Source organism: Canis lupus, chromosome 24 (assembly GCF_003254725.2).
Source record: "Canis lupus dingo isolate Sandy chromosome 24, ASM325472v2, whole genome shotgun sequence".
NCBI lineage: Eukaryota > Metazoa > Chordata > Mammalia > Carnivora > Canidae > Canis > Canis lupus.
In genome coordinates this window covers 5390190-5417050 of record NC_064266.1, presented here as the reverse complement: position 1 = coordinate 5417050, position 26861 = coordinate 5390190, and the positions used below count along the sequence as shown (strand labels likewise).

General features: G+C 44.8%; 1 protein-coding gene across 1 annotated transcript in view; it reads left to right on the top strand.

The window, feature by feature from the left end:
* BANF2 (BANF family member 2) overlaps nucleotides 1-11374 on the top strand; it is a 34093-nt gene extending 22719 nt beyond the window's left edge. The window contains exons 3-4 of the mRNA XM_025469229.3: nucleotides 2823-2951; nucleotides 10971-11374. Of these exons, the coding sequence (XP_025325014.1) occupies nucleotides 2826-2951; nucleotides 10971-11117 (273 nt within the window). The 5' untranslated portion in view covers nucleotides 2823-2825 and the 3' untranslated portion in view covers nucleotides 11118-11374. The remainder of the gene's footprint in view (nucleotides 1-2822; nucleotides 2952-10970) is intronic.
* Nucleotides 11375-26861: the final 15487 nt, after the last annotated feature.

Below are 26861 nucleotides of genomic sequence, written 5' to 3'. Positions count from 1 at the left end.
CTTTACCTGAGTTAGGAAGACGGTGATCCCAGTTTAAGAAAACGACTGGTTCTCCCTGTTTCACCCTGGGATACAGACCCTACGTGTGGGGAGATAGGACATTTGGAGACATCTGGTGGGAAATACTCAGGATGTTGGCTGCCTCTGGCAGTCCTTGTTAAGGTCCTAGGAGACACAAATTTAGGAGGAGGGTAGCCTATTTGAAAATGGGGAGGAAAAAAAAACACAGCTCTGCTAAGAGAAGGCCTTTCTGCCTGTGGCCTGCAATCTGAAGTGACTGGACTTTGATGAGCAAGCCCCGCTGGGTTGGAAAAGCTGATGTAACTGGCTAAAGTTAGAACACAGGCAGAAAATCAGGTGGCTTAGCAAGAGAAAAGATTAGGACCCTGGGAAAATGGTGCCCCCAAGTCCCAGGTCTCTATGGAACGTCTTGTCTTAGGTACTTCAAGTTTGATAAATGGGACAATTCACTCACTGTGGACATGCAGCTAAAACAGCTGGGGGGTAGGGAGCCGACATGGGATAATTTCATGTCAGAGATGAAGGAAGATGCCACTAATCTGGGGAGCAGGGCAGCGAGCAAGGCACAGAGCCCATTTGCCAGCTCAAGGATTCTGACCTGAAATCAAATCCGGACTTGAATAGAAAAAAAAAACAGTGTTGACTTGCCAAAGAAAGGGGCCAACTAACACCTGAAATTGCCCATTCCTCAGGGCAATCCCTGAACTTGTACCCACCAGAAGTGTGTTTTTAAAGCAGTGACTCTCCTTGCCCACCCAGTTGTTAGCAAGGCAGCAGATGGGGCAGCTACATGCAAACCCAGAACTGGGGCCACCATCTCAGCTGACAGAGAAACTTGCTTTACCACCATGGCTTCCCCAATATTTTCTCAAGACTGCACATATTACTGGCCAATGACACTTGAATGTGTTTCCCATGGTCTTCTTCTCCAAATGGAGAATTCTTCTGAAATTCTTATTGCAGATATACTGGATTCTGCCCCACCCCCCTCCCCAGTATTGACTATGTTGATAGTGGAGAAGTTCAGAATTTAGTTCATAGGCTACCATCCCATGAGTTGCTACTTCCAGACATGATGGAGAGTATGATGCATCTTCCAGAAAATATGAACTCGAATCTGAATCCAGTAACTGGATGAGTGATGGGGTTTCACCCATTAGGGGAGGAGGTGAGTCTACATTAGCCAAGTGTGTATATTTCTGATGATTATATATGGAAAGGAGAATGTACAGATGTTGGTTCACCAAAGGGGTGGACTATAGTGGGATATTAGGGTTACTGTTTAACACTCATCTCCCCTTCTCAGGATAATAATCCTGATTCTGTTCCAGTAATTCAACTTGATCTCATCGCTTGTATGGTTTAGAGAAAGCTAACTCCCCTCCCAAATCTAGGACCAGAGTGTACTGCCAACATCAAGCTCATACCAGTGACCCTGTGTAGACCTTCAAGTCTGGATGGGGATCTGCTTGAAACTCCTTAGAGACACGTTCTCTCTCCTTCCTTCTTCTTCTGGGATAGAATGTGGGCGAATATGAGTCCTGAAGCAGCTGTTTCACTGTCATGAGGGAAACCAATTGAGACTAAAGCCAACACAAGGAGGAAAAGTTGAAAGAATTAGAGACCATGGAGCTGTGGCCCTGATCGCACCATACTCATCTTCATCCTTAGGCTTTTGAGTTACATGATGTCCTCTTTGATATTTGATCCAGAAAACTCAAGTTTTCTGCTATATGTCACTAAACAACCAACTATTGGGGCACTGGGTGGCTCATTCTCTTAAGTATCTGCCTTCAGCCCAGGATCCTGGGATTGAGCCCCACCAGGCTGGGATCCTGGGATTGAGCCCCACCAGGCTCTCTGTTCAACAGAGAGCCTGCTGCTCCCTCTCTATCTACTGGTCACTTCCCCTGCTTGTTCTCTCTCTCTCTCTCTCTCTCTCTCTCATTCTCTGCCAAATAAATAAAATGCTTCAAAAATAAAATAAACAACCAATTATTACAGAGTGTGGTAAATGCTAAAATAAAATTATGAAAAAGTATTGGTAGCAAAGAGAGAAGGTGGGCTAATTAGCTAAGAGGAGAAATATTTCTTTTTTTTTCTTTAAGACAAATTTATTGAGATATCTTTGACTTACAGAAGTTGTTTATATTTAAGGTGTATGATATGATTGACATATAGACACACTGAAAAAATCACCACGACCAAGTTCAACAACTTATCCCTCAGTTCCATATGGGTATCCTTTTGTGTATGTGTGCGTGGTGGGATATAATTTAAGATCTACCCTCTTAGAAATTTTCAAGTAAAAAAAAAAGATAATTAATTTTAAAAAATAATAAAAAAATTAAAAAAAGAAATTTTCAAGTATACAATACATTATTGTTAACTGTTATTATCGTGCTGTATATTAGATGTCCAGAATTAATCCATTCCACATAACTAAAGCTTTGAATCTTTTGACCAATATATCCTCATTTCTCCAACCACAATTCTACTCTCAAGAAGCACTTGTTTCTTTAAGTACTTAGCATTAAACGCACTCCTTTGGTGGAATTTACTGGACTCATCCGAGCCATCGCTATATATCTCTTCAGTCCATCCAGGTGGGAATGGCTGTATTGAGGCCTTTAGTGTAGGGCACTGCCCTCTGACATCTCAAAGTCCCTAATAAATACTGAGTGATGGAAGGAAACCTGCCATCTGTTGCCCCCATCCCTTGGCAGGGCAGTCTCCTGGTGCCCCCTCTCCCATGAGCAGCCAGCCACCTCCTAACCCTGTTCCTCCCTTTGCTGTTACAGAAGATGGATCACATGTCTCCTAGGCTGAGAGCCTTCCTCTCTGAACCCATCGGAGAAAAGGATGTTGCCTGGGTGGACGGGATCAGCCATGAGCTTGCCATCAATTTAGTCACCAAAGGTTTCAACAAGGTAATTCATTTTTTTCTTATTGCCCCAAATTCTCTCCCAGACCTCTGTTCCTCTAGTCCTGCCAGATGGCAGTCGCTGCTACATGTCCCTGCAAGGGGCCGTCAGAGAGCAAAGCCACCACTTGGCAGAGCTCCAACGGCTTCAGCGCCACTGACCCCTCATGCTTGGGCAGCCTCGAGGGCCAGTAGATGATGGGCAAATTGAATGGCTTTGGCTCAGAGCAGCTGGACCGGGCATGACTCACTTGGTGTTCAAACACGCAGAGGTCGACAGAAGTGAGCCAGCCGCCGAATCTGGGGCTGAGCTGTCAGGATGGATGATTTGGATGCACTTTCCACCTCCACAAAGAGACTCATGGGGTCTCGTTTGCCCCGCCAGGGCACCAGCTTGGCAACGCCAGGTGGAGTTACAGCAGGGTAATGGCAACGGCAGGAGCGGTCTACACCAGAGTAAGAGGATGTGAGTTGTTCTCAGATGTCACTCACAGCCCAAGAATGACCTCAAGGGTATCCAGTGGAATCTAAACATTCTTTTCTATGGTGCAGCAAAAGCTGCTTGGAGCTTTAGGAGTTCGATTCGGAAGAGAACCTAAAGAGAGCCAACACATACAGAAGTGGATGGAAATTCACTCCAAGTGTTGCACACTCAGTTGAGAGGTTTCGTGCACTACTATCCATACCACTGCGCAGGAAGATGTTACAGAGACACCAGCGAGGCGGGGAACGCTTGCATGCAGGGCTGATAATCAGTTTGGTGTGTGCCTACACAGTGTGTGGCTGTTGCCAGGGGGCTTCTGAACCACTGGGCCTCTGGTTTTCGAATTGACATGCTGTTCATACCAGTTGTTAAATATTCTGAACATCACCTCAATCTACTGGCCTATTTAAGATCCAATAGGTGGTATTGTTAGGCAGTTGGATCTCCGTGATTGAGGTAGGTTTGATTCTTTCCTCCCCAGATAAAGGAGATGGGACCATCCCCCAGCAGGTAGTGAAGCAAGCAAATCTGGCTAGGGAAGAAATTTTTTTTTTAAAGATTTTATTAATTTATTCATGAGAAACACAGAGAGAGAGAGAGAGAGACAGAGACAGAGACAGAGACACAGGCAGAGGGAGAAGTGGGCTCCATGCAGGGAGCCTGACGTGGGACTCAGTCTCCAGTCTCCAGGATCATGCCCTGGGCTGAAGGCAGCGCTACACTGCTGAGCCATCTGGGCTGCTCCTAGGGAAGACATTTTAAATTAAAAATTCCTTTTTGAAAGATATGATTGCCCCTTTTTTCTTTCTATTGTGGTGTAAGTAACGCACCTACATTGATGTGAAGTGTTCAGCTCAGTGAATTTTTATATATATATGCTCATGGAGCCACTCCTCAGATCCAGTGATTGGATACCTCCAGAATCCCAGATGACCCCCTTGTGTCTCTCCCCACTTGATGCCATCCCCCATTCTCAGTGGTTCCCATTATTCTGGCTTCTACTACCTTTGATTTAATGGTGTTTTTTTTGCTGTTGTTCAGCCATACTCAGCATTTAAAAAATATTTTTATTCACATACAGTGAATTTCACCCTTTTTAGTACATAGTTCTGCAAGGTTTGACAAATGGATGCAGTCATGAGGCCACTACCACAATCAAGGCATAGAACATTCCTCTGTGCCCTTCATACTCCCCACCCTCAGTCCCTGGCAACCACTCATTTGTTTTCTGTCCCTGTGGTTTTGTCTTTTCCAGCCTGTGTTTTTAATAAGGATTACAGGTAAGGCGATAGGCATGTTTAAGATAAAGAAATGAATGAATAATGGGAAAATTTTAGGCATCCCAGAACTTGCTACACAGAGTCAGGGCTGTAGAGAAGAAATTATGCCTCTGTGTGGCCAGGTCCCCCTTATGTTCAAGACCTGGTGAGCACGGCGACCAGCACACCGCTTTTAGGCCCTCTTCATTCCTAGGCTCACTGATTCCAAACACTAACATAAGGGATTTCACCTTTCTCCTTTGCTTTGAGCCCCTCACTCACCTGTGGATGAGATGAGGGTCTGTATCTCCACTTTACAAAAAAGAAGACAGAAGAAGAGTTAGTGCTTTGATCAAGGTCCCAAGTGAGGATGAGAATGGCTGTGGATAGTGTTGTCACAAACCATGCAGAAAGATCTGGATCCTGGTGGTTACCATCAGCAGGGAGGGGGCTTACCCTGGGATTCGGCGATGAGACTCCGTATCAGGATAGAGCCTGGCTGAGCCTGTAAAAGGTTCCAGGAGACACGATGTGGCACCTACGATGGTGAACAAATGCTTCTGAGTGAGGACCGGTCAGCAGAAAGGGCCAGCAGGAAGAGCCTCCAGGCAGGCAGATCCTGCAGGGCAGTTGTCTCAGATTTAGCATATAAAAATGCATGCTCCTATTTTTTTTTTGACTTTTAGTTTTAGAGCAGTTTTAGGTTCACAGCAAAATTGAGCAGAAGATGCAAAGATTTTTCCCAGGTATCCCTTGCCCCCCTCTACATATACACCTCTCTCATGAGCCGCACCCCAACCAGAGTGGTCCATCTGTACCCGTCAAAGAATTTACGTTGACACATCGTAATCACCCAGGGTCCATAGCTAATATCAGGGTTCACTGGCAGAGTTTCTATGGGTTTGTACAAATGTGTAATGACACATATCCACGGTTATAGTAACAGAAAGAGCTGTTTCACTGCCCCCAGAATCCTCTGAGCTCCAGGACTTTTATACCCTGTCTGCAGGAGACCTTAGGGAGGGACACCTTTCTGGGTCTCATGCTATCCTTTGTCTTTGCTGGCCTCTGCTGAGATATAGTTGTCCCCTCCCCCAGCTATGGCCTGACTTTGAAAACTATCGATTCTTCTATGGCTTCACCCAAGTCTCTTCAGGAACTCCACAGTTATTTTGCACCTGCCCTCTCTCAGGCAGTCAGCCTGGCAGATCTAGATCTCTGAGAATCTAGATCTCTGCTGTCTGAGTGGCCACTGTGGCCATTTATACCTATCGAGCATTTGTCTGAATAGAGATGTTTTATGTATATAAAGTACACACTGTAATTTTTATAGATTTAGGATTTTAAAGTACCCCTCCCAATGCAAAGTGTCTCATCAATAGTTTTTTTTATTGATTACATGTTGAAATGATAATGTTTTTGAAATATGGGAGGAAATAAAGCATATTATCAGAACTAATTTCACCTGTTTCATCCTCCCCCCCTTTTTTCCTGTGGCTACTAGAATATTAAAAATTATTATTATTATTAAGATTTTATTTATTTATTCATGAGTGACAGAGAGAGAGAGAGAGATAGGCAGAAAAACAGGCAGAGGGAGAAGCAGGCTCCAGGCAAGGAGCCAGACGTGGGACTCGATCCTGGGACTCCAGGACCACACCCTGGGCCAAAGGCAGGAACTAAACTGCTGAGCCATCCAGGGATCCCCAGAATACTAAAAATTACATATGTGGCTGGCTCACATTAAATTTCTACTGGACAGCACTGGTCTAGATTTAACGACAGAAGGGCTATGAGGGACAAAGGAATGATCGTGAAGGGAAAATACATTGGTGCACAAGACGTCAAAAGACTTTCCGTGGCCTGGCTCTAGCTCTGTCTTATATTACCCATCCCTACCCACTCCATACCCAAGCCGGTCTGTCCATGAATCACGAACACATACGGGACACCCACCTGCAGGCCTCCCTTGAAATGGACATTCACTCCCTTCCCCACTCCATTCACAACCGACCTTCTCTGGGAGGAATGCCTTCCTTCTGTCTGCCCACCTCACCCTAACATGCTTGTGTTTCTGAACCCGAGTATTCAATAAGACCCCTTGCTGTGACATCTGTACTGTTGACTATTTTTTCCACATGTGGCCTGAGAACCCACACTCATTAGCTAGAGAGGCACAGCTTGCCTTTGGGCTCTCCCATGTGAAGCACAGGATGCTTCTACGATCTTTGTACTCCTCTTTCTCCCTGTGAAAACCCTGCCCACGGATGAGTGAGTTTCCAAGCACTCAGTAAATTCAGAGACTTTGAGCAGTGCCTTATGGGAGCAGGTGCATTGCCGTGGGGATAACCCTGAAGTTATCTAACAGCGAGGAGGTTAAGTTTACCACCCCAGAGAATCTGGTTTGATTCAGTGCTCTTTGAAGACACTGTAAAGTCATCCCTGAGCCTAAATCTTCCTCCTGAAAGATACTTGGAAGATCAGGGAGGGATATATGGGCTACCTGTTCCCTAAGGCTCTCCTAGTAGCAGAACTTGTGTATGATGTTCACTCCATGTCAGGCACTGTCCTCGGTGTATTACTTACATCTTACTGAGTCATCAAAATATCCTATAAGGTATACTATTTCACCTTCCTTTTACTGATGGGGAAACAGAGGCACAGAATAGTCACATGACTTACTCAAAGTCACTCGGGGTGAGAAAGGCAAAATTCAAATCTGGGCAGACAGTCCCTGGGGGGGGGGGTGGGAGGTAGTAATGCAGAGGCCCCCACAGCCTGATGTCTGGGCCCTGCAAGGAGTCAGTCTCAAAGTTTGGGGTTACCCCGCATAGGGTTGCCAGCTAAAATTCAGGAACCCACTCCATTAAAACTGAATTTTAGTTAAACAAATAATTTTTTTAGTATATCTCAGTGAGACATGAATCAGAAAGAAGAAGGGGCAAGCCCTGCACTGGATCGAGCATTCACACTAGAGACAAGGAGATTTAAACCAGAAATTCCCCAGAGGTACTGAATTTTCAAGATTGTCCCGGGCTCCCGGCAGCCACGAAGGCTGAAGAGAGAGCCAACATCTGGCTACAGAACGTTATTGTTCATTCTACAACGAAGTCTTTTTTTTTAAGATATTATTTATTTATTCATGAGACACAGAGAGAGAAAAAGAGAGAGAGGCAGAGACACAGGCAGGGGAGAAGCAGACTCCATGCAGGGAGCCCGACGTGGGACTCGATCCCGGGTCTCCAGGATCAGGCCCTGGGCTGAAGACGGCGCTAAACCACTGAGCCACCGGGCTGCCCACCACAACAAAGTCTTGTGGCCACGTGAGTACATTCACTCTAGTCTCCAAGGAGCTAGCAAGTCTGGGCAGAGGCATCAGAGAAGCCTGAGAATCAGAGAGGGCCAAGACCACAGATCTCCGTCTGAAAAGGCCAGGTGACGGTCGGTAGGTACACTTGTGGGGAGCATTGCATAACGTGCAGGGTGTCAAATCACAATGTTGTACACCTGGAACGAAAGTGTGTCAACTTTCCTCAAATAAAAAAAATGTTAACAAAAGAAAAGAAAAGGCCAGGTGCCACGGTGAAGATGGAAAATTTAGATTGGCATGGGCCACGACCAGCACCTAGAGCTAACTGAAGATATGAGGTCCCTGGTTCTCATGTAACTGAGGACTTCAAGATACAGTCGCAGCGCAGCCTTAAACCAAGGGGGCCTCTGTCGACTGAGGTGAGGCCCTTCTTCCTGCAGCATTCCTGGAAAATTTGCCTCTGGGCCTACATATGCACTGCCTGGCTGCTGAGGCAGGTGCAGATGGGGAGGCGCTGATCACCTCCAGCAGCTGATGCCAAGCAGTGGGGCCTCCAAAAGGGCCAAGGCTGACATAGGTGCCAGGCCTGATGCCGACCAGTGGGATATGCAAGGTCAGGGCTCAGGAAAGCAAAAATCAACCTCTCAGATTCTCAGTGATTCCATCTGGAGAATGGAACTGGGTTAAAAATGTTCCAGGGGTCTGGAGCCCACTGAAAGCACTCAAGCGCCACTTACTATTATCATTACCGTTACTATTATTTATCAGTATCACTAATGTTCTCTCTCCCTGGCCGGAGTTCCTTGTTCCCTGATCTCGTTATTCACCTCTGCACCCCCCACACCCACTGCACAACTGGCTCACTTTCAATAAACGTTCATTTTTTTCAAAATGTTGAATTAAAAAACATCTCCAAAAAATCGCCACTGAAAAGATGAGGATGCTGATAAAGTAAAACGAGATCCTTCTAAGCAACAATATGGCTTTTCTAAAAAGATGATTCAAGTAGCAGTTTAAAATGACAGTGACATCCCGGCTGTTTTTTTAAATCTTTTCAACAACTGGACTATGACTAAAAATAAGAAACCCCAAGCGCCAACAGCTTGGGTACATTTTACAACTGCAATTCAGCTTTTACTTAGTTTCTTTTAAAAAAATATATGTTCCCTTTGGTTAAGATGAAGTTTGCTTTGTTTTATGTAATTGAAGGTAAACAGACAGCAGCAGGTTTTCCTGGAGAGGGCCCAGGACTGTGGGCGTGGACACTGGTTCTCGTTCATTCCACTCTGGAGAGCCTCCAAACCAGCCTCAAGAGATGGCTGTTTATATGTCACCTTAAATCTCCAGGCTTCATCATTTAGTGGCTCAATCTGTGGCCACGCAATCTCGGGTGTCTTTTCTCCGTGTAGTCTTGCTCCTTGTCAATAACCATGTGCTAAAATTAAAGAGATAAATTAAAAGCTGTAGGGCAGTAGTTAGAAAGTTAGAAAATGAGAGAACACCTTATCAGCCCTGGTGTACTTAATATTAATTCCGTGCATTTTTCATGCACACCGACTCTTCAGAAAGGAAAGATGGGCAAAGTTTATCGTGTTTTACATTCTGTGCTTCTTCCATAGGCGAAGCATTCTAGGACAAATAAGGAATTTGCATTTTCCTAATGTTCTCACATTGAATCCACTTAATTCAACTTGCAAGGGGGGACAGGTCATGTGGTGTGGCTTCAGGTGATGCAGAAACTGAGCCCGATTCTTGGAGGTCTCACTTGAGGTTAAGTGAGTTGCCTGAGGTCACACAGCTGGTTTGCAAGAATAAATTGGTGTTAAGATGTCCTTCATCTACCCATCCCACTAACAGTGGTTCTTGGTTGAGGGAGAATTCATCCCCAAGGGGATATGTGGCAGTGTCTGGAGACACTTTGATTGTCACAATTTGGGGAGCTAGGGACAGCTACTGGCATCTAGTGGGTAGAAAGTGGGGATGCTGCTAAACTTGCTGCAATGCACAGGACAGTTCCCACCCACTCCGACAGCACAAAATTATCCACAATGTCAACAGTGATGAGAGTTAGAAACTCTGTAAGATCTACTAAGAAAGCGATGGGGTGGGGAGCATCTCTGACTCCTCCTTATGTGTGTATGCGTACACGTATGTATGTGTGTGTCTGTGTGTGTGTGTGTGTGTGTGTGTTAAAAAGAAATTCTAGAGGCTCCTGGCGGACTCAGTTGCTGGTGCATGCAACTCTTGATCTCAACGTTGTAAGTTTGAGCTCCACATTGGGTGGAGAGATTACTTAAAATCTTTAAAAAAAAGAGAGAGAGAGAAAGAGAGAGAGAAACACTAGATCAGAGGCCAGAAGGGAACATCAGAGGCCAGTAGGCTCTTGCTACTCAAAATGCTGTGCCTGGACCAGCATCTGCTGGAGCATGTTCAAAATGCAGACTTTCAGGCTCTACTCCAGATTTAATGAGTCAGAACCTCCCTTTTAACAAGGTCTCAAGTAATTCATGGCATCATTAAACTTGAGAAAGACAGGTCTGGTTTACCCCAGGCTGGACAGACCCCTACCCCAACCTGAGAGAGTGGAAAAGTGAGCATGTATGAGTGTGTACAAGCCAGAGGAGGGGGCAGAGGAAGAAGTAGACTCCCCGATGAGGCGGGAGCCTGATGTGAGGCTCGATCCCACCATCCCGGGATCATGACCAGAGCTGAAGGCAGACCCTTAACCAATCAAGCCACTCGGGCATCCTTGAGAAATGCCACTTAACTTGGCCTCACATCTCGCCAAAGGCCAGTCCCAGCATCCCCACTGCCCCAGCCAGGGTTTCAGGGCCTGCTATTATCCTCCCTCAAACCTGACCTGTGCCCCTTCCTCTGATTTTCACTCAAGTCCTGGTGTCAGAGAAGAGCACCTCTGGGCCGATTTATTATAACGTTTCCCATTTTTCTCCCTGCCTCACCCCCTCCTCACAGGCCTACATCCTGTTGGGACAGTTCCTTCTGATGCACAAGAATGAAGCCGAATTTCAGAAGTGGCTCATTTGTTGTTGTGGTGCCACCGAGAGTGAGGCCCAGGAGAGTTCTCACTGTCTGAAGGAGTGGTGCTCCTGCTTCCTCTAGACACACACCTCCTTGCCCTGATGCCTGGGTAAATGGCGCACTCTGCACTGGCACCCAGGCTTGGGGTCATTATTTTTGTGTTTAACTTTAAGGATACACGTTCATCATACAGAGTAGTGCAAGAATATAAAAGAGGACAAACAAAAGACAAATGATCCCCAAATTCACTATCTCAAAACAACTGTCATTCACCTTACATGAATATCATGCCAAATATCTTGGCGTAAATTTTTATAAAAGAATCTTTTATTTTTAAATGGGGATTAAGTTTTAAGTCAGTGTATTGGTTATCTATTGCTGCATAGCAAATGAACCCAAAGCATAGCAGCTTAAAACAATTTTATCTTACACAGTTTCTTAAGGGTCAGGAAATGAGAGTTACTCAGCTGGGTGGTTCTGGCTCTGGGTCTCCCATGAGGTTGAAAACTGCCAGCTGGGCAGCAGTCATCTGAAGGTTTGACTGGGACTGGAGGATCCACTTGTAAGTGGCTGAGCACACATGGCTGTTGACTGGAGGCTTCAGCTGCTCTTGGCGTGGGCCTCTCCATAGGGCTACATATGGCATAGCATGTAGCTTCCCCCAAAGCAGCTGACCCAAGAGAGAGTAAGAGAGTAAGCAGGAAGCCACAGTGCCTTTTACGACCTCGTCTCTGACTCATACTAAATCACTTCTGCCTTGTTCTATTTTTAGAAGCAAGTCATTAAATCCTTAAGAGAATTAAACTTTCTTGAAACAGCTACCAAGATGGTGGACATATTTTTAAGAGCATCATAGTCAGGTTTCTGATGTATAATTTATATTCAGTAAAACTTGCCCTTTTTAGGTGTGTAGTTCTATGACTTTTGACAAATGCACTTTCATTGCCCCAAAGAGTTCCATAATGCTCTCCAATAGTCATCCTATGCCCCTCCACAGTCCTTGCCAACCAATGCTCTGGTTTTGTCCTTATAGTTTGGACATTTCCAGAAAGCCAAACAAATGTAATCACACAATATGTAACCTTTTAAGAGTACCTTCTTCCATTTAGCAAAATTCAGTTGAGATAAATTCACTATTTGGCCTTTATAAATTCAGGAGAATTTTGGCAGATGTTGTTGGTGCCTGACCCCATATCCTGTTTGCATTCGCTTTTCTAGTAGGGTCCAGTAACTTCCTTCAGCAAGCACCTGCCAGCAGAGATCTTGAGTTGCAACAGTGGGCATCCACCCATGCACAGGGCAGGAAGGCAGTGCTGGGGAGTTAACACCCACTAGTGGGTGGAAGTTGATGGGTAAATGCCTCAGCTTCCTTGTGTTTTGGGTGGGACAGCTCTGAGGTGGTATCTCCCAGCTCCCCAGCAGGGTTGAACCCAGCTTCCCACAGTGACCCCCTGCCCTTTTAACACCTCCATGCATTTGCTTTCTTTCCTTCCCACTCTAGTATCAGGGTTTCCTGGGATTATCCCTCAATGGAATATTTAATTTTAGTCTCCGTCTGGTTTGAGAAGAACCCAACTTAAGGCAAAAGTGTTAGAATTTAATTTTATTTCAACAGAAGAAGAGAAGTGGAACTGAAAGAATTATCAAACTTCCTTGAATTTTTTTCTTCATTACTAGATAAGTCTTTTCTAAATCAATTTATTTCAAGTATAAAGAATAATATGGGGAAAACTGTAAGAGAGATTAATATCATTAGGTATATATTTTAAAGTGTTTTAAAATATTAGATGGTATAAATTCCCACTTTATAAAAAGAAAAGTAAAAAGAAGGTAGTACTCTTAATTCTCATTTTTTAAAATTGGTTTTAGTATTATTCTTAACTTGTCAAGATTTATAGCATTTACACATTCCCTATAAGCATAATCCCTGCAGTTGTTCAGTCCTAGTTATATATTTAAGAGCTAATCATCAATTCTTGTTGGTATAATTATTTAAAAAACCATAGCTTTGTCACTCCTGAATTTTTTGTTTTGATACATCTTCCTGTTGGTTGAGTCAGATGGTTATATTAGTCAGAATAGGTCAGATTATGCGGCTGTAACTAACAATCCCCTAATGCTTAGTGATTTAGCCAACAAATGTTCATTTCTCTGTTAAGCTTCATATATAACATATGCCATCAGGAGAGCTGTATCTGTTGTAATCTTTCTGAGAGTGAGTTAGATAGAAATTCTCTTTCAATACATGCTTGGGTTGCCTGGCTGACTCAGTCGAAAGAGCATGCAACTCTTGATCTCAGGGTCATGAGTTTGAGCCCCATGTTGGGTATAGAGACTACTCAAATAAATTTTTTAAAAAATGCTTCCATGAGCCTCGGTGTCCATCGAAAGATGAATAGATGAAGAAGATGTGGTTTATGTATACAATGGAATATTACCTAGCCATTAGAAATGACAAATACCCACCATTTGTTTCGATGTGGATGGAACTGGAGGGTATTATGCTGAGTGAAATAAGTCAATCGGAGAAAGACAAACATTATATGGTCTCATTCATTTGGGGAATATAAAAAATAGTGAAAGGGAATAAAGGGGAAGGGAGAAAAAATGAGTGGGAAATATCAGAAAGGGAGACAGAACATGAGAGATTCCTAACTCTGGGAAACGAACTAGGGGTGGTAGAGGGGGAAGTGGGTGGGGGGTGGGGGTGGCTGGGTGATGGGCACTGAGGGGGGCACTTGATGAGATGAGCACTAGGTGTTATTCTATATGTAGGCAAATTGAACACCAATAAAAAATAAATTTATTTTTAAAAATGCTTCCATGAGTACCACAGCAGTGGCAAGGTGCCCTGGTGAATTACACATTATATTTCAAAGCCTCTACCCAGACTGATATATTCTACTTATGTTCACATTTCATTGTGAATGAAACAACAAAGCAAATCACATGGTCATATTTAAGTTCAAAGGGTCAAGGACTCTTCTGAATTCAGAAGCAGCAGAAATGTCTGGTGACAGCACTAATCAATACCACAATCATCAATCTGGTTCAATAATTTTTCCCTGGGTGCCTCACAGGTGTTACATTTCCTAAGTTCATAATGTGATTAGGATATTTCCATTGGGATCTGTTTAACTCTTTCTAGCTCTGCTTCTTTAGCTGTTCCCAAAGAGAGTCCAAGAAGAAGAATTCCAGGTGAGCCATCTGACTGGCCCAAAGATTTAAACAGCTCCATCTCTTGAGATATCAGGTTCTGGCCACCCAGAACCCTTCCCTGGCTCCCTCCTGTCTAGCACACACTTGGATTAACCCTCTACTGAAATAGTCATGGGATTTAGAAGTCACTCTTTTTTTTTTTTTAAGATAAATTTATGTGTTTGTTTGTTTTAGAGAGAGAGCACTCACATGCACATGCAAGTGGGGATGTGGGCAGAAGGATAAGGACATTGAATTTGAAGCAGACTCCACACTGATTATGGAGCCCGGCAAGGGGCTTGATCTCATGATCCTGAGATCATGGCCTGAACCGAAACCACGAGTCAGATTCTTAACCAACTGAGCCAGTCAAGTGCCCCACAGTCACTCATTTTTTAAGACAAGAGCTAGTTGGCTCTAGGGAAAGGAGAATGGGAAGTAGTCCTGTCCCTCACTCTATTTCCACATACCTCCCATATTGCTGAAATTCATCCCTTTAATCAGGTTGATGTCTAGGATCATGTAGGAAGATAACAGAGCTGAGAAACTTGGGAGGAGATGGGCTTCCAAGATTAAGGAGCCTCTACAGACATTGAAAACCAGAATAGATGTTCCTTGTGTAGTGTAACTGGTGAGACACTGAGGATGAACCCTGTTCACTCATGATTTACTTTACAGACAGTAGGAATGCTCCCCATCAGCCATTTATTCATTTGTATTGATTTTAGTCTTTCTCATAAATAAAATTATTGGCTTCAAATTCTTCACCTTCTCCCTGTATTTTCCACCTTTGTCAGGTGGTTTTGCAGTCCCTCCCTCTAGAGGCAGATTAACTCTCAGTCCCTTGACTTAGACTTGACCATGTGACTTGCTTTGGCCAAAAGTATGAGTCTGAAATGAAAGCATGCCAGTTCTGAGCTTCACTGTGTATTTCTACTTGCTCTCTCATGTCTCTATCAACATTGAGAGAAGAACTAGATCCTTGGATAACTGCTGCCCCTTCAGGGTCCTAGAATGAAACCCAGTGAAACTGATCTGAGCCCAACATGCAGCAAGGACCCGAGGCCAGGCAGACCTGAAGTTTGATGAAAAGCTGCCAAGCAGAGCCCACCCTGGTCAGCCAACTCTCAGCCAACTCACAGATGCATGAGCAGGAATAAAGGATTGCTATACAAAGCCACTAATGTTTGGGACATTTTGCTACGCAGTGATATCTAACTGATACACTCCTCCTAGTCTAACATGTCCTTACCCCACCAAATGGTGCTGCATTAAAGCCCAACCAAACCTTTCAATAGAGCAGCAGTCCAGAGTGTGTGAAAGAATATTGCCTCTGAAGGCAGCCAGGCACAGGTATGAATTCCAGCTGTGCCAATGCATTGGCACATTATCCTGGTAAGCTACTTGATCTCACTGAGCCTCAGTTTCTTCATCCATAAAATGGGGGCAGGAAGGTAATTACCCTGCCTTGAAGGCTAGATTAATTGAAATAGTATATGTTAATGACATGGTTCATGGTTCATGGTTAATGACAAAGACAGTAGAAGCTCTGTCTTTGTTCTAAAGGCTCTCCTCTGAGTCTGACCCCCTGAGTGCTTGGTTATGTCTTGATACTTGGGAGAGAATTCATAGCTGTCAGTTGGAAGGGAGGCCAGCTATCAGCCTACCCAGTTCTGTTCCAGTATACGAGTACAGAACACTCTACACTCTTTAGGGACCACACATTCTTTAATGAGTGGGTAAGAAAGGACAACCAGTACAAATCAGATTTTGACTCGGATCTTACAGGGCCACATCAGCCCACTGATCCCCAAAGGCATTTTCAAGGACACTTAAGAGGGGTGACCATGTACATGTGTCCTCAGCCAGGTCAAAGGCTCATCTACTTGGCAGGACAGTTTTAATGATTTGGGAAAGGATTGGTGCCTGAGAACATTTACCAATCATTATGGATTTAAGCAGCATGTTAAACGGAAGCCAAACCATGTGGAAGGAAGAGGGGTCAAGTATTGACTCTTAGCCCAATATGTGTAGTTCGGAGTATCTGTGAATCAATAAGTGATTCCAGTTAGTATTTATGGAGAGTCCAAGGCTCCGAGCATGGTTAGGTGCTAGGGGAAAGGCAAAGGGGATAAGAACAAGTTTCTCTGGTTTCAAGCTTAATAATACATTAAGCTTAATAAGAGATGATTGGGAGAAGGGAGGGAAGAGCAGCCAACGTGTTAGGAGGTAGATATATTTTAGCTTGCATCATCCCAGAAGTATACCTCAAGACAAAGGCCTGAAGGAAAGCTTCCTTTTCCAGGAATCTCCCAGAAAATTCCATTATGGGAGTGGGCAGTATGGCAGGAAGGAGAAAGCAACCAATAAAGATCTTCCATCTCTGGCACCATGGACAACTGGACCACATCCCACCCAGGGAACTCTGGGAGCCAGTGTAGAGCATGCATTCAGTCACCTCACCCTGGGGTAGCTAAATACCTGCTCTTATCAGTCATTTGTTGAGGACTGCTCCCACAGGAAATTAATCCCTTAGCTCTTGAACCTGCCACATGGGGAAAGTGAACCTCACTGAGAAGGAGGTCAGGCACTGGCAGCTGGAGGTCCGCCCAGCCGCATGCACTGAAGCGGTAAAGGTGAGGGCACACAGGGTATGGGGCACCCATAGCTCCTGGTACAGGCTGGGTTTTGGAGTAGGACAGGCCTGGTTTTAAAAGCAACCCATCTCTCACCAGTGGAGCGGTGGTAAGCCTTTTTGGAGAGTCACCCTGTCGGCCTCACTACTTATCTGTAAAAGGGTGATGATGATAGTATCTTTACTCAAGCCCTGGGGAGATGAACATTCCTGGCACTTGAGAAGAGCTTCATGAATAGTAGCTCTAAAAGCCTAAGTATTGGGATGCCTGGGTGGCTCAGTGGTTGAGTGTGTGGCCTTTGGCTCAGGATGTGATCCCGGGTCCTCGGATGGAGTCCTGCATTGGGCTCCCCACTGGGATCCTACTTCTCCCTTCACCTATGTCTCTGCCTCTCTCTGTGTCTCTCATGAATAAATAAATAAAATATTTTTTAAAAGCCTAAGTCTTAAAATGTGTAGCACTGATGGTATATTGTTATTTATAGAAAGGAGAGGTAGGATTGGATGAGAGTAGTCAGGAAAGGCTTCTAGGAGGAGGTGACATTTGAGCTTGGTGTTAAAGGGGGAGGTCAGGATTGAATAAAGGGGGAAGAAGGGAGTGGGAGAAGGAGCTATGAGGGGAAACAAAACCAACAGGCCCAGAGAGAGTGAGTTGAAGGAACCTATTGCAGGTTCTCTGTCCTAGCAAGGTTAGTGCTCAGCAGCAGTGAGTGGGGACAGAGACTTCATCGGTGCTGATGACCCAGAATAGGTTATAGGAGCCTTGCTCCCTGCACCTGAGAAATCCTGTAGTAGCTGGTTACTACAACCAACAACCCTTTACTCTTCCTTGTATCCACACCCTTTACACAACTTTGCAGCTCCTCCTGCCAAGAGGCAGAGTCTACCTCTCTTCCTATTGAATCTGGACTAACCTCGTGACTTGCTTTGGCCAAAAGAATATGGTGGGTATGACACTGTGACAGTTGTGAGCCTAGGCTTCTGCTTGCTCTCTTGTACCCCTGTGATGCCCACACAAACAAGCCTGTGCTAGCTCGCTGGAGAATGAGAGACACATGGGCCACTTGTCTCCATTGCCTCATCCAACAGCCAACTGCCAGCCAGCCATCAGAGTGAGGTCATCCTAGACCAGCCAACCCATCAGCTGAAACTCAGATGCATGAGTGAGTCTAGCTGAGATCAGCCATGCCTGGCCTAGAGCTGGAAAACCACCCAACTAACCTACAAACTCATGTAAAGAAACCCTATTGTTTTAAGCCACTGTGTTTTGGTGGTAGTTTGCTATGCGGCTAGAGCTAACTGCTAGAATTCCCATGTGAGGCTTCAGAGTGTGCAGCATCCCAGGTGTAAGATGGAAAGCTCCCACTTCTTTTTTAGAGGGTACCCAGACTAATATAGTAGTAAATGGTGATAATGGGAGGGATCCCATGGCTCATACACAAAAGCCAAGCAACCAAGGTGGGGTGGGAAAACCATGGAAGCTAAGCTTTGAACCAAGTATTTTATAAAGAGCATGGCTCAGAGTGGAAGAAGGCAGGATGAAACTGTGATTATCTAAGAGGGGAAGACAAGAATTATCAATGGTGTGACCAGTTGTGGAAGACGGGTGAATAAGTAAATAATGAATAAATGAATAAAATATTTTTTAAAAGCCTAAGTCTTAAAATGTGTAGCACTGATGGTATATTGTTATTTATAGAAAGAAGAGGTGGGGATGGATGAGAGTAGTCAGGGAAGGCTCCTAGGAGGAGATGACATTTGCGGGTGATTAGTCTTGGGAATTTCTGAAAGACTCATGAAGGTAAACCTTTTAGCAAGTGTTTCTGGAAATATGTGTGTATGTATGTATGTGTGTGTGTATGCCTATATATGTGTGTGTAGATCTACATATATACACACATACATGTATATATTGCATATACGCATATATGTGTATATATGTTTCTACATACATGCATGTATATATGAGTATGTATATGGGTGTGCATATGTAGATATACAATTTTTAAATGTTTCCTGCTCTAAATACAGAAATGTGGAAATAGAAATGATTGAACCCACACTGCAACAGGCACTTTGCTAGCACCCCAAATTCTCCCAGGGTGAGTGGAGGCACTTTTCTCTATCTTATAGACGAGAAAACTGAGGACCAAAAAAGTCAAGGGCCATGGCCACACTAATCTTATGATTTGCTTCAAACCGGGTCTGCCTGGCATTAAAGCAGTGCCTGCTGCCTCCAGAGCCACCCTTGATGGTGGAGAGGGGGGCATATCTGGCAATTCAGATGTGTTCTCAGTGACACATACATAGCACCTACCAGGGACATATGGGCATTAGAGGGGATAAGGGAGGCCCATTCAAATGGCCATGGGAAGATGACCTACAAGAGACTGCGCCTTAGTCCTTGGGATGTATTCTGTGTGGCCAGCCACCACCCCCGGATCCTCCCATGTCACTGGTCTTACATCATGAGCTGTTGCTCTAGGCAGAGGGGAAAGCTCCTCTTGAAATTATTTGGCTTGGAGACTTAGGGACCCCCTTCCTCCCTCCCCCCCCCCGCCCACTTTCTAGTTCTCCCCTTTCTTTCCTAAGATCAAGGTCACTTTAGAGAAATGGAAGTCGCTAGTTATCTTTACAGACTCATCCTTGCCTATTTCTACCAGATGCTTCTTTGCTGTTGTTTGGTTTTCTCTCTATAGTCAATTCTCTGGTTTATGATTGAGCAAACTATGCTATTGTATTGCTTAACCTGGCCCAGTGACTGGATCTTTTTGGACCAGAGTGAGGAGCTTCTGGATAGTGCCACTGAGTGGGCCTGGGAACCATGGACAAATCACTTGACTTGTCTGTGTAATGAGGAGAATATCTGATTCTCATGTCTCCCAGCTTGGTTTTGAAGAGAGCTCAAAAATAAACATAAAGACATTTTAAACATAAAAGGAGATAGGGTGGCTGACAGCAGTGTGAGGGGTAGTTACTGCCCTGTTTCGTTCTGGACAACAACTACAGATGACTAATGGAAGTGGCACCTCTTCAGATCTCACCGTTTACACACATTAGTTGGTACCAGCTAGGTTGTGCTGTGACAAAAAAAAAAACACAAAGACCCCACAGAGCTTTATGTTCAACTCACGTCACATGCCCATCTCAGGTCTCCTGGGACCAGTCTGTGTTGCCATGACTCTAGGACCCAGGCTGACAGAGCAGGCCCATCCTGAACATTTGAAGTTTACCTCAGCAGAAAGAGCCCTAGGGATGGCTCACACAGGCAATTAGGTACTCTGGCTCAGAAGTTACATGTCACTCTCACTAACAAATCATTGGCCAGAGCTAATCATGTAGTCCCACCCAGCCCCAACGGGACCAGGCAGTACTGTCTGCTGGAAGAGGGGAGAATGGAAAATTAGGGCAAACATCACAAATCACTGCCAAATCACTTTTTGGGAGGAGGTGGGTGATACTCACAGAAAGTCCCCAAGAAGGTTCCGTTCGATGCCATACTTGTCATTTTGCAAATTTGCCACCATCACTGAAATATAGGAGAAAATTGATAACCCCTCCTCCACCAAAAACTACCATCCAATTTTTTTTAATTTTATTTATTCATGAGAGACACAGAGAGAGAGAGAGAGAGGCAGAGACACAGGCAGAGGGAGAAGCAGGCTCCATGCCAGGAGCCTGACGTGGGACTCGATCCCAGGACTCCAGGATCACGCTCCGGGCTGAAAGCAGGCACCAAACCACCGAGCCACCCAGGAATCCCCTACCATCCAATATTTAATTGAATTTCTTTCCAGTCTCTCTTCAATGGCATGGTTATACATTCATTAATAACAGCTTTATTGAAATATATTTCATACAGCATAAAATTCACCCTTTAAAAGTGTACAATTCAGGGGTTTTTAGTATATTCACAGAAATTGTGCAAACCATCACCACTATTTAATTTCAGAATATTTTTATCACCCCTGAAAGAAAACCTGTTAGTAATTGGCAGTGGCCCCCCAACCCTCCCACCCAGCCCCTGGCAGCCACTCATCAACTTTGTCTCTGTGGATATGCCTATTCTGGACCTTCCATGTCAATGGAATCACACAGTACATAGTCTTTGGTGACTGGCTTCTTGCACTGAACATCAAGGCCCATCCGTGGTGTAGTGTGTACATGTGTCCATGTTTACCGTGTACGTATGTACATTTTAAAAAACATATCTATGTTTTTAACTGATCCTATTAAACATCAGTTATCCTCTTCCTTTTATGTTTTGTTTTCTCTCATGAGTAATCTTTGAAAAACAGTTTTTACCATTTTTATAGCAATTCATTTGACTTATGTGCAGTACTGTGTGTTGAATTGCGCCCCTAGTTTTGGACTCTTAGGTGTTTGCTGGCTTATTTTTAGCATTATAAACAAAGCTTTTATGAGTAGCTGTACATTTCTTATTGAATGAATGAATGAATGAATGAATGAATGAATGAAGCCATAAATATAAATATGTATAACATTTCTCATTCTTCCCTTAAGGAAGATGCCTAAAAGTGAGTCTAAATGAGTGAATAAACAGGGACATTTTTAAGGCTTTTGATTTTAAAAAAAGATTTCTTTATTTGAGAGGGGGGAGGGACAGAGAGAGAGGGAGAGAGAATCCCAAGCAGGCTCCTCACTGAATGCAGAGCTCAATGTGGGGCTCAATCTCAGGACCCAGAGACCATGACCTGAGCCAAGATCAAGAGCCGGCCACTTAACTGACTGAGCCACCCAGGCGCCCCTAAGGCTTTTGATTGTTAATGCTAATGCTTTTCTAGGAAGCTAAGCCAATTTGCTAAACGTGGTTTTGAGTTAATTCAACCACATCTTGCTCAGAGTTAACCCAAATTCCTTACCATGGCCCAGGAGGCCCTGGACAATCTGGGCACACTACTTCTCTGGCTGCCTCTTCTCTGCCCCACCTGCTCTCCTGCTCCAGCCACTGGCCTCTGTTGGCCCTTAACCACCCGGGCCTACTCCCCAGCAGGGAGCTCAGGGGCCGCACAATGGCTGTTCCCTGTGCCTGGAATACCCTTCGCTGGTCTCCCCATAACTCATTCACTTACTTCACCATCAGAGCTGGCCTGGTGCTGGGCCTGGAGGAAGCACTCAATAAATCTGTGTTGAATTGTGCTAAAGGCTAGCACTCAGAGCCTTCCTTATAAAACCAGTGGCCCACTCAACCCATCTCCCTAGATGGCAGTGGAAGCTCTGGATTTTAAACAAGTCCTCGTCAGTGGTTCCTTCCTGACTCAGCTCTAGAACAAACTAGACAGGTGGCTACCTCTAGAACTGTTTGTTCCACCCTATAGTGAAACCTGGAAGGGGTGAACCCTGACAGAGAAGCCACCTTCTCTGGTGACTGGGGTTACAAAGATTTGTTTCTGAAAGGAGAGCAAACTTTACCAGGGCCCCCACAGCAAAGAGCCCACCAGGGGCCCAGCCAGCTCCCGGCCCCTAAACTGCTTCTGGGACAGACCCCCAGGTAGTGAAATCTCACCAGCACTTCCCAAGGAGCAGGCTCCCCATGCCCAAAGAGGGACATAGCCCATAGGCCTCCACAGAGTGGCTGATTTCCTGCATAGCCTGTGCTGTCCCACAGGCAAGGGTCCGGAGAGGAAACTCACGGGAAGTTGGGGAATCCCTTCTTTCTCCCAGTCTGCAGGGAATCCCTCAGGAGCCTCCCATTGTGGGACATTTCCGGCCAGGTTCCTGGGGTTTCCACTGCAGACAGAAGATCAAAATTTCCAAGCCCATACAGCAGTGTTTTTAAAGGGTCTGTAATTCAATGGGCAAACATGTCTCATAATTAACAACTTTAGAGTTAGGCCTGCATCAAGGAAGGCAATTCAGAACCAGTCGAGATCCCAGAGTAGTTCCCAAGTCACCTCCACCAGCAAGCAGGGCCAAAGAGCTTTCGCTCCTAATTTGCCCTACCCAGGCCCCTTTGGACCCAGCCACTGGGTGGGGGTGGCTCCCATTACTGGCTCAGAGCATTCTGGAATTCCTCCATTAGAATGGCCACTAGTGCCCAAAATGTTTTCTTAAATATTCTCAACATGGCAAATCTCTGTCTTCTGAAAATCCATTTGAATTTTGGGAAGAATGGAGTTAATTAGAGCAAAATTATAGAAATATGATGGGTAATCAAGTTATAGAGCACGATCTTTTAAAAAAAAATGTTTTGTTCAAGTGTAACAGACACACCAAGAGAATTTTCAGAAACGGAATACCACCAGGTGACCACTATCCAGATCAAGAACAGAATATTACCAATAGCTCAGAGGCCCTTCATGCCCCTTTCAGACAGGTTTACCTCCCCTATGTCTGTTGTACTCACATCTAGCAGCAGAGATTGTGTAGACTGTTCTTGAGCTTGATATAGTGCAATATGTACACTTCTGTGTCCAGCTCTATCCACGTTACATGGGATTTATGTATGGTATTCATGTACAGTATTCATGTATAATATTGCAGACAGCAATGGCTGTATGCTATTTCGTTGTATGAATAGACTAATTTGCTTATTGACTATTGCAAATGATGCTACTTAGAACATTCTTGTATGTGTCTTTTGGTGGAATGTATGCACTCATTTATCTTGAGCATATGCCTCAAAGTGGAATTGCTAGCTAGTGGGCTATGTGGAGCTAAGATAGTAACTGAAGCAGCTGGGTGTCATACAATAGGGAATGGTGGGGAGTGTGGCAAACTGGAGCATCTCTACCTCTTGAAAGAGAGCAGCTGACACTGAGCTCCCAGCTGGTGGTGGCTATATTGTGATCTCCTTCAGTTTTTTTTTTTTTAAAGATTTATTTATTCATTCAGAGAGAGCGAAGAGAGAGGCAGAGACACAGGCAGAGGGAGAAGCAGGCTCCATGCAGGAAGCCCGATGTGGGACTCGATCCTGGGTCTCCAGGATCACACCCCAGGCTGCAGGCAGCGCTAAACCGCTGCGCCACCGGGGCTGCCCGATCTCCTTCAGTTTTTCAGGAGTTGCCAGAAACCCAGATTTTCATGTGAGGCTTCCCAACTTTTTAATGTTGTAACAAATTCAAAAAGTTTGAAAAATATTGTACAGGGCAAAACATGTGGATAATTGTAATCTGCCTTATAGCCAGGAATTTGCTACCTCTGGCAAGCTAAACAAAGATGTGGTCAGGGACCCCAGGGACCTCAGCCTAGTTGTGGTCAGAGGGTGGGGGAAGTGGAGAGAGCTTTCTGAAAGGTTTGATCCCTGAGTGGGGTCTCGAGAAGGAGAAATGAGGGCAGGAAGGTGGGGAAAGAAGAGGGAGGGAATGTCTAGCACAGGAAGAGGTAACAATCTGACCCATGCATGGGGAATGATAAGAGAGCCTTGGAATTTTGAGAGATGGTGTACCTGCAGTGCAGGATACATGTGGGGATGGAGACTTCTCCATAAAGACGAGAGTGTCAGTAATAGTTTACCATATGCCAGGCATTGTATTAAGCACTCCTGTGCATTTTTCATTGCATTGTCATTAGTAGAAGTTAGAAGCATTGCTTGATTTGTAATGGAGAGAATAAGACACAGAGAGGTAAGTTGTTTACCCAAAGTCATATACCCAGTAAGTGAAGAAACCTAGACGCAATTGGAACCTTATTGCAGCTAGGTGGGGTGGGACCAAATCAATCAACATCTCATGTGTCATTCCCAGATATTTAAATTTTGTCCTGACTATGATGGGAGACACTGGAGGGTTTAAGCCGGGAGGGTCATGTCGCTATGAACACAGCATGGAGAAGGCAGGGGGAGGGAAAGTAGAATCAGAGATGATTGCAGGAATCTGGGTAAGAAATGGCAAAGTCTCAGATAGGACAGTGTTGGGGCATAAAATTGGGAGAGATTTAGGAGATATTCTGTTAACTACTGTCCTTCCCAGACTTGGGGACTGATTGGAAGTGGCAGGGGTGGAATAGAGCAAGAAACACATCTGTAGGAGACACTGATAAGTTCTCTTTTGGACACATTCAACTGGAGGTGTCTGTGTAGTGTCTGAGGACCAAAGTCTTATAAGCAGATGGCCCACTGGTTCTGAAGTCAGGAAGAAGAGGGAGAGGGCAAGAGATGAGTTTTGGTGGTCACCAGAACACAAGTTGAAGATACAGGTAGAAAAGAGGCTGGTGGGAAGAGGAGTGGAGGTAGGACAGATTTGGGGGATCGGGCTCTCTCTGAGAAGCCTGCTTCTCCCTCTGCCTGTGTCTCTGCCTCTCTGTGTGTGTCTCTCATAAATAAATAAAATCTTTTTTTTTTAAAGGACAGATTTGGGGGGGCTGCAGGGTTCAGGGCAAGATGGTGTAGATGGACACACTTGGACATCAAGAAGGAGCAGTCAGAGTTGTGGCAGGGACTCTGCAAGAAAGTGGTTCCATGGGCCATCCAGTGAGGAGAGAGTTTCCAAATGGCAGCATCAATTATTCAGAGGCTGAGCAAGAAAATAACCCAAAAGTCCATGAGGTTTGGCAACAAGGATGCCACTAGTAACCTTAGTGGGGCTCCTTTGGTGGGGACACTGGCAGATTGGGGTGCACAAGGTGGGGGAGAGGAGGTAAAGGGAAGGGAAATGATTAGGAAGCACAGAGACCAGAAGCCTGCCTCACCCAGGGCCCCTCAGGAGGCTTTGACGCTGAAGGCCTTTCAGCTTTCAGATCAATGCCATGTTTAATGGCTGTTTTTTTTTAAATACATGTATATTTGTGTATCAATCTCCATTATTTGACTAGCTTTTGGGAGGAAGCCTCTCCATTCCTTTATCATCTTCTTGAAGAGTGCTTGCATCTGCTTACAATGCTTATGTTCATGCACACCATTTCTTGATCCAATTTCAGGCTCAAGTTCTTATGATGGTTTTAAACCCTTATGGTGGAGGTTGGGGTGAGCAGATCCATACTTTTCAACTTTTCACATCACATGAAGTGATCTAGAATGACATGTCCACATCCAGACTGGGAGAGCTATGACATGTTGCACTGCTCATGTCCGCTCCAGCATCTGCCATCAGTGGTTTGACAAGGAAGTCAAGGTGTCAGAAAATTCAATGCAGTGACTCACATCCTCACTGATTTGTTAATATGGGCCAGAGGAGCAAGAGGCAGAGCAGGCAATAGGAAGGAGCCTCTAATTGAGTTGGCATGGAGTTAAAAATGCATTTATCTAAATGCCATCCTTTGGAGAAATTCCTCAGTATTGGCTTTGGCTTTGATGGCTGATACATGAGAACAACCACCTAGGCATGCCCTAGTATAGATTCATTCATCCATTCATTCATTTAGTTTTTTTAATGGCTACAAATTATTTTACATTCCTCCCATCAAAAAACCAGGTATAGAGTCCCATTTAACTGCTTTGACCAATAGAGTACCCTGGAGGATCTGCTTTGTGACTTCTGAGGTAGGAAGCTCTAGCCCAGTTCACTGAAAGGCTAAACCACCATATGAAGAATCTGATGGCCCTGAGATCACCTGGCTAAGCATCCATCCAACATTCTTAGCTCAGCCTTACCTCCCAACCATTCCAAGTCCAGGCACCAGCTTTGTGAGTGAGGAAGACCTCTTGGAAGTGGGTTCTCTAGGCCCAACCCAGCCCTTTGAGATACCCCTAACCACTCCAGTCTGCCCAGCTGAGGCCCCAGACATTGTGACAGAAATAAGCTATTCCTGTTGGGTCCTGTCTGAATCTGTGGGCATAATTAAGTGGTATTGTTTTATGTCTCTAGGTTTGGGAAGTCCATTGTGCATAATAGATAAGAATTATCTTGGATAAGAACCTATTATGTATGAGGTGCTATTCCAAGCACTGCAGATAAGCAATAAGCAAGATAGACAAAGTCCCATGTGGGGCTAACACTCCATCTGGGGAAGACAGATAATGTAAACAAACACTGAGTTGGTAACTCGATTCAGAAAAATAAAACCAGGGAATGTAGCAGTGACTGTCAGGCTAC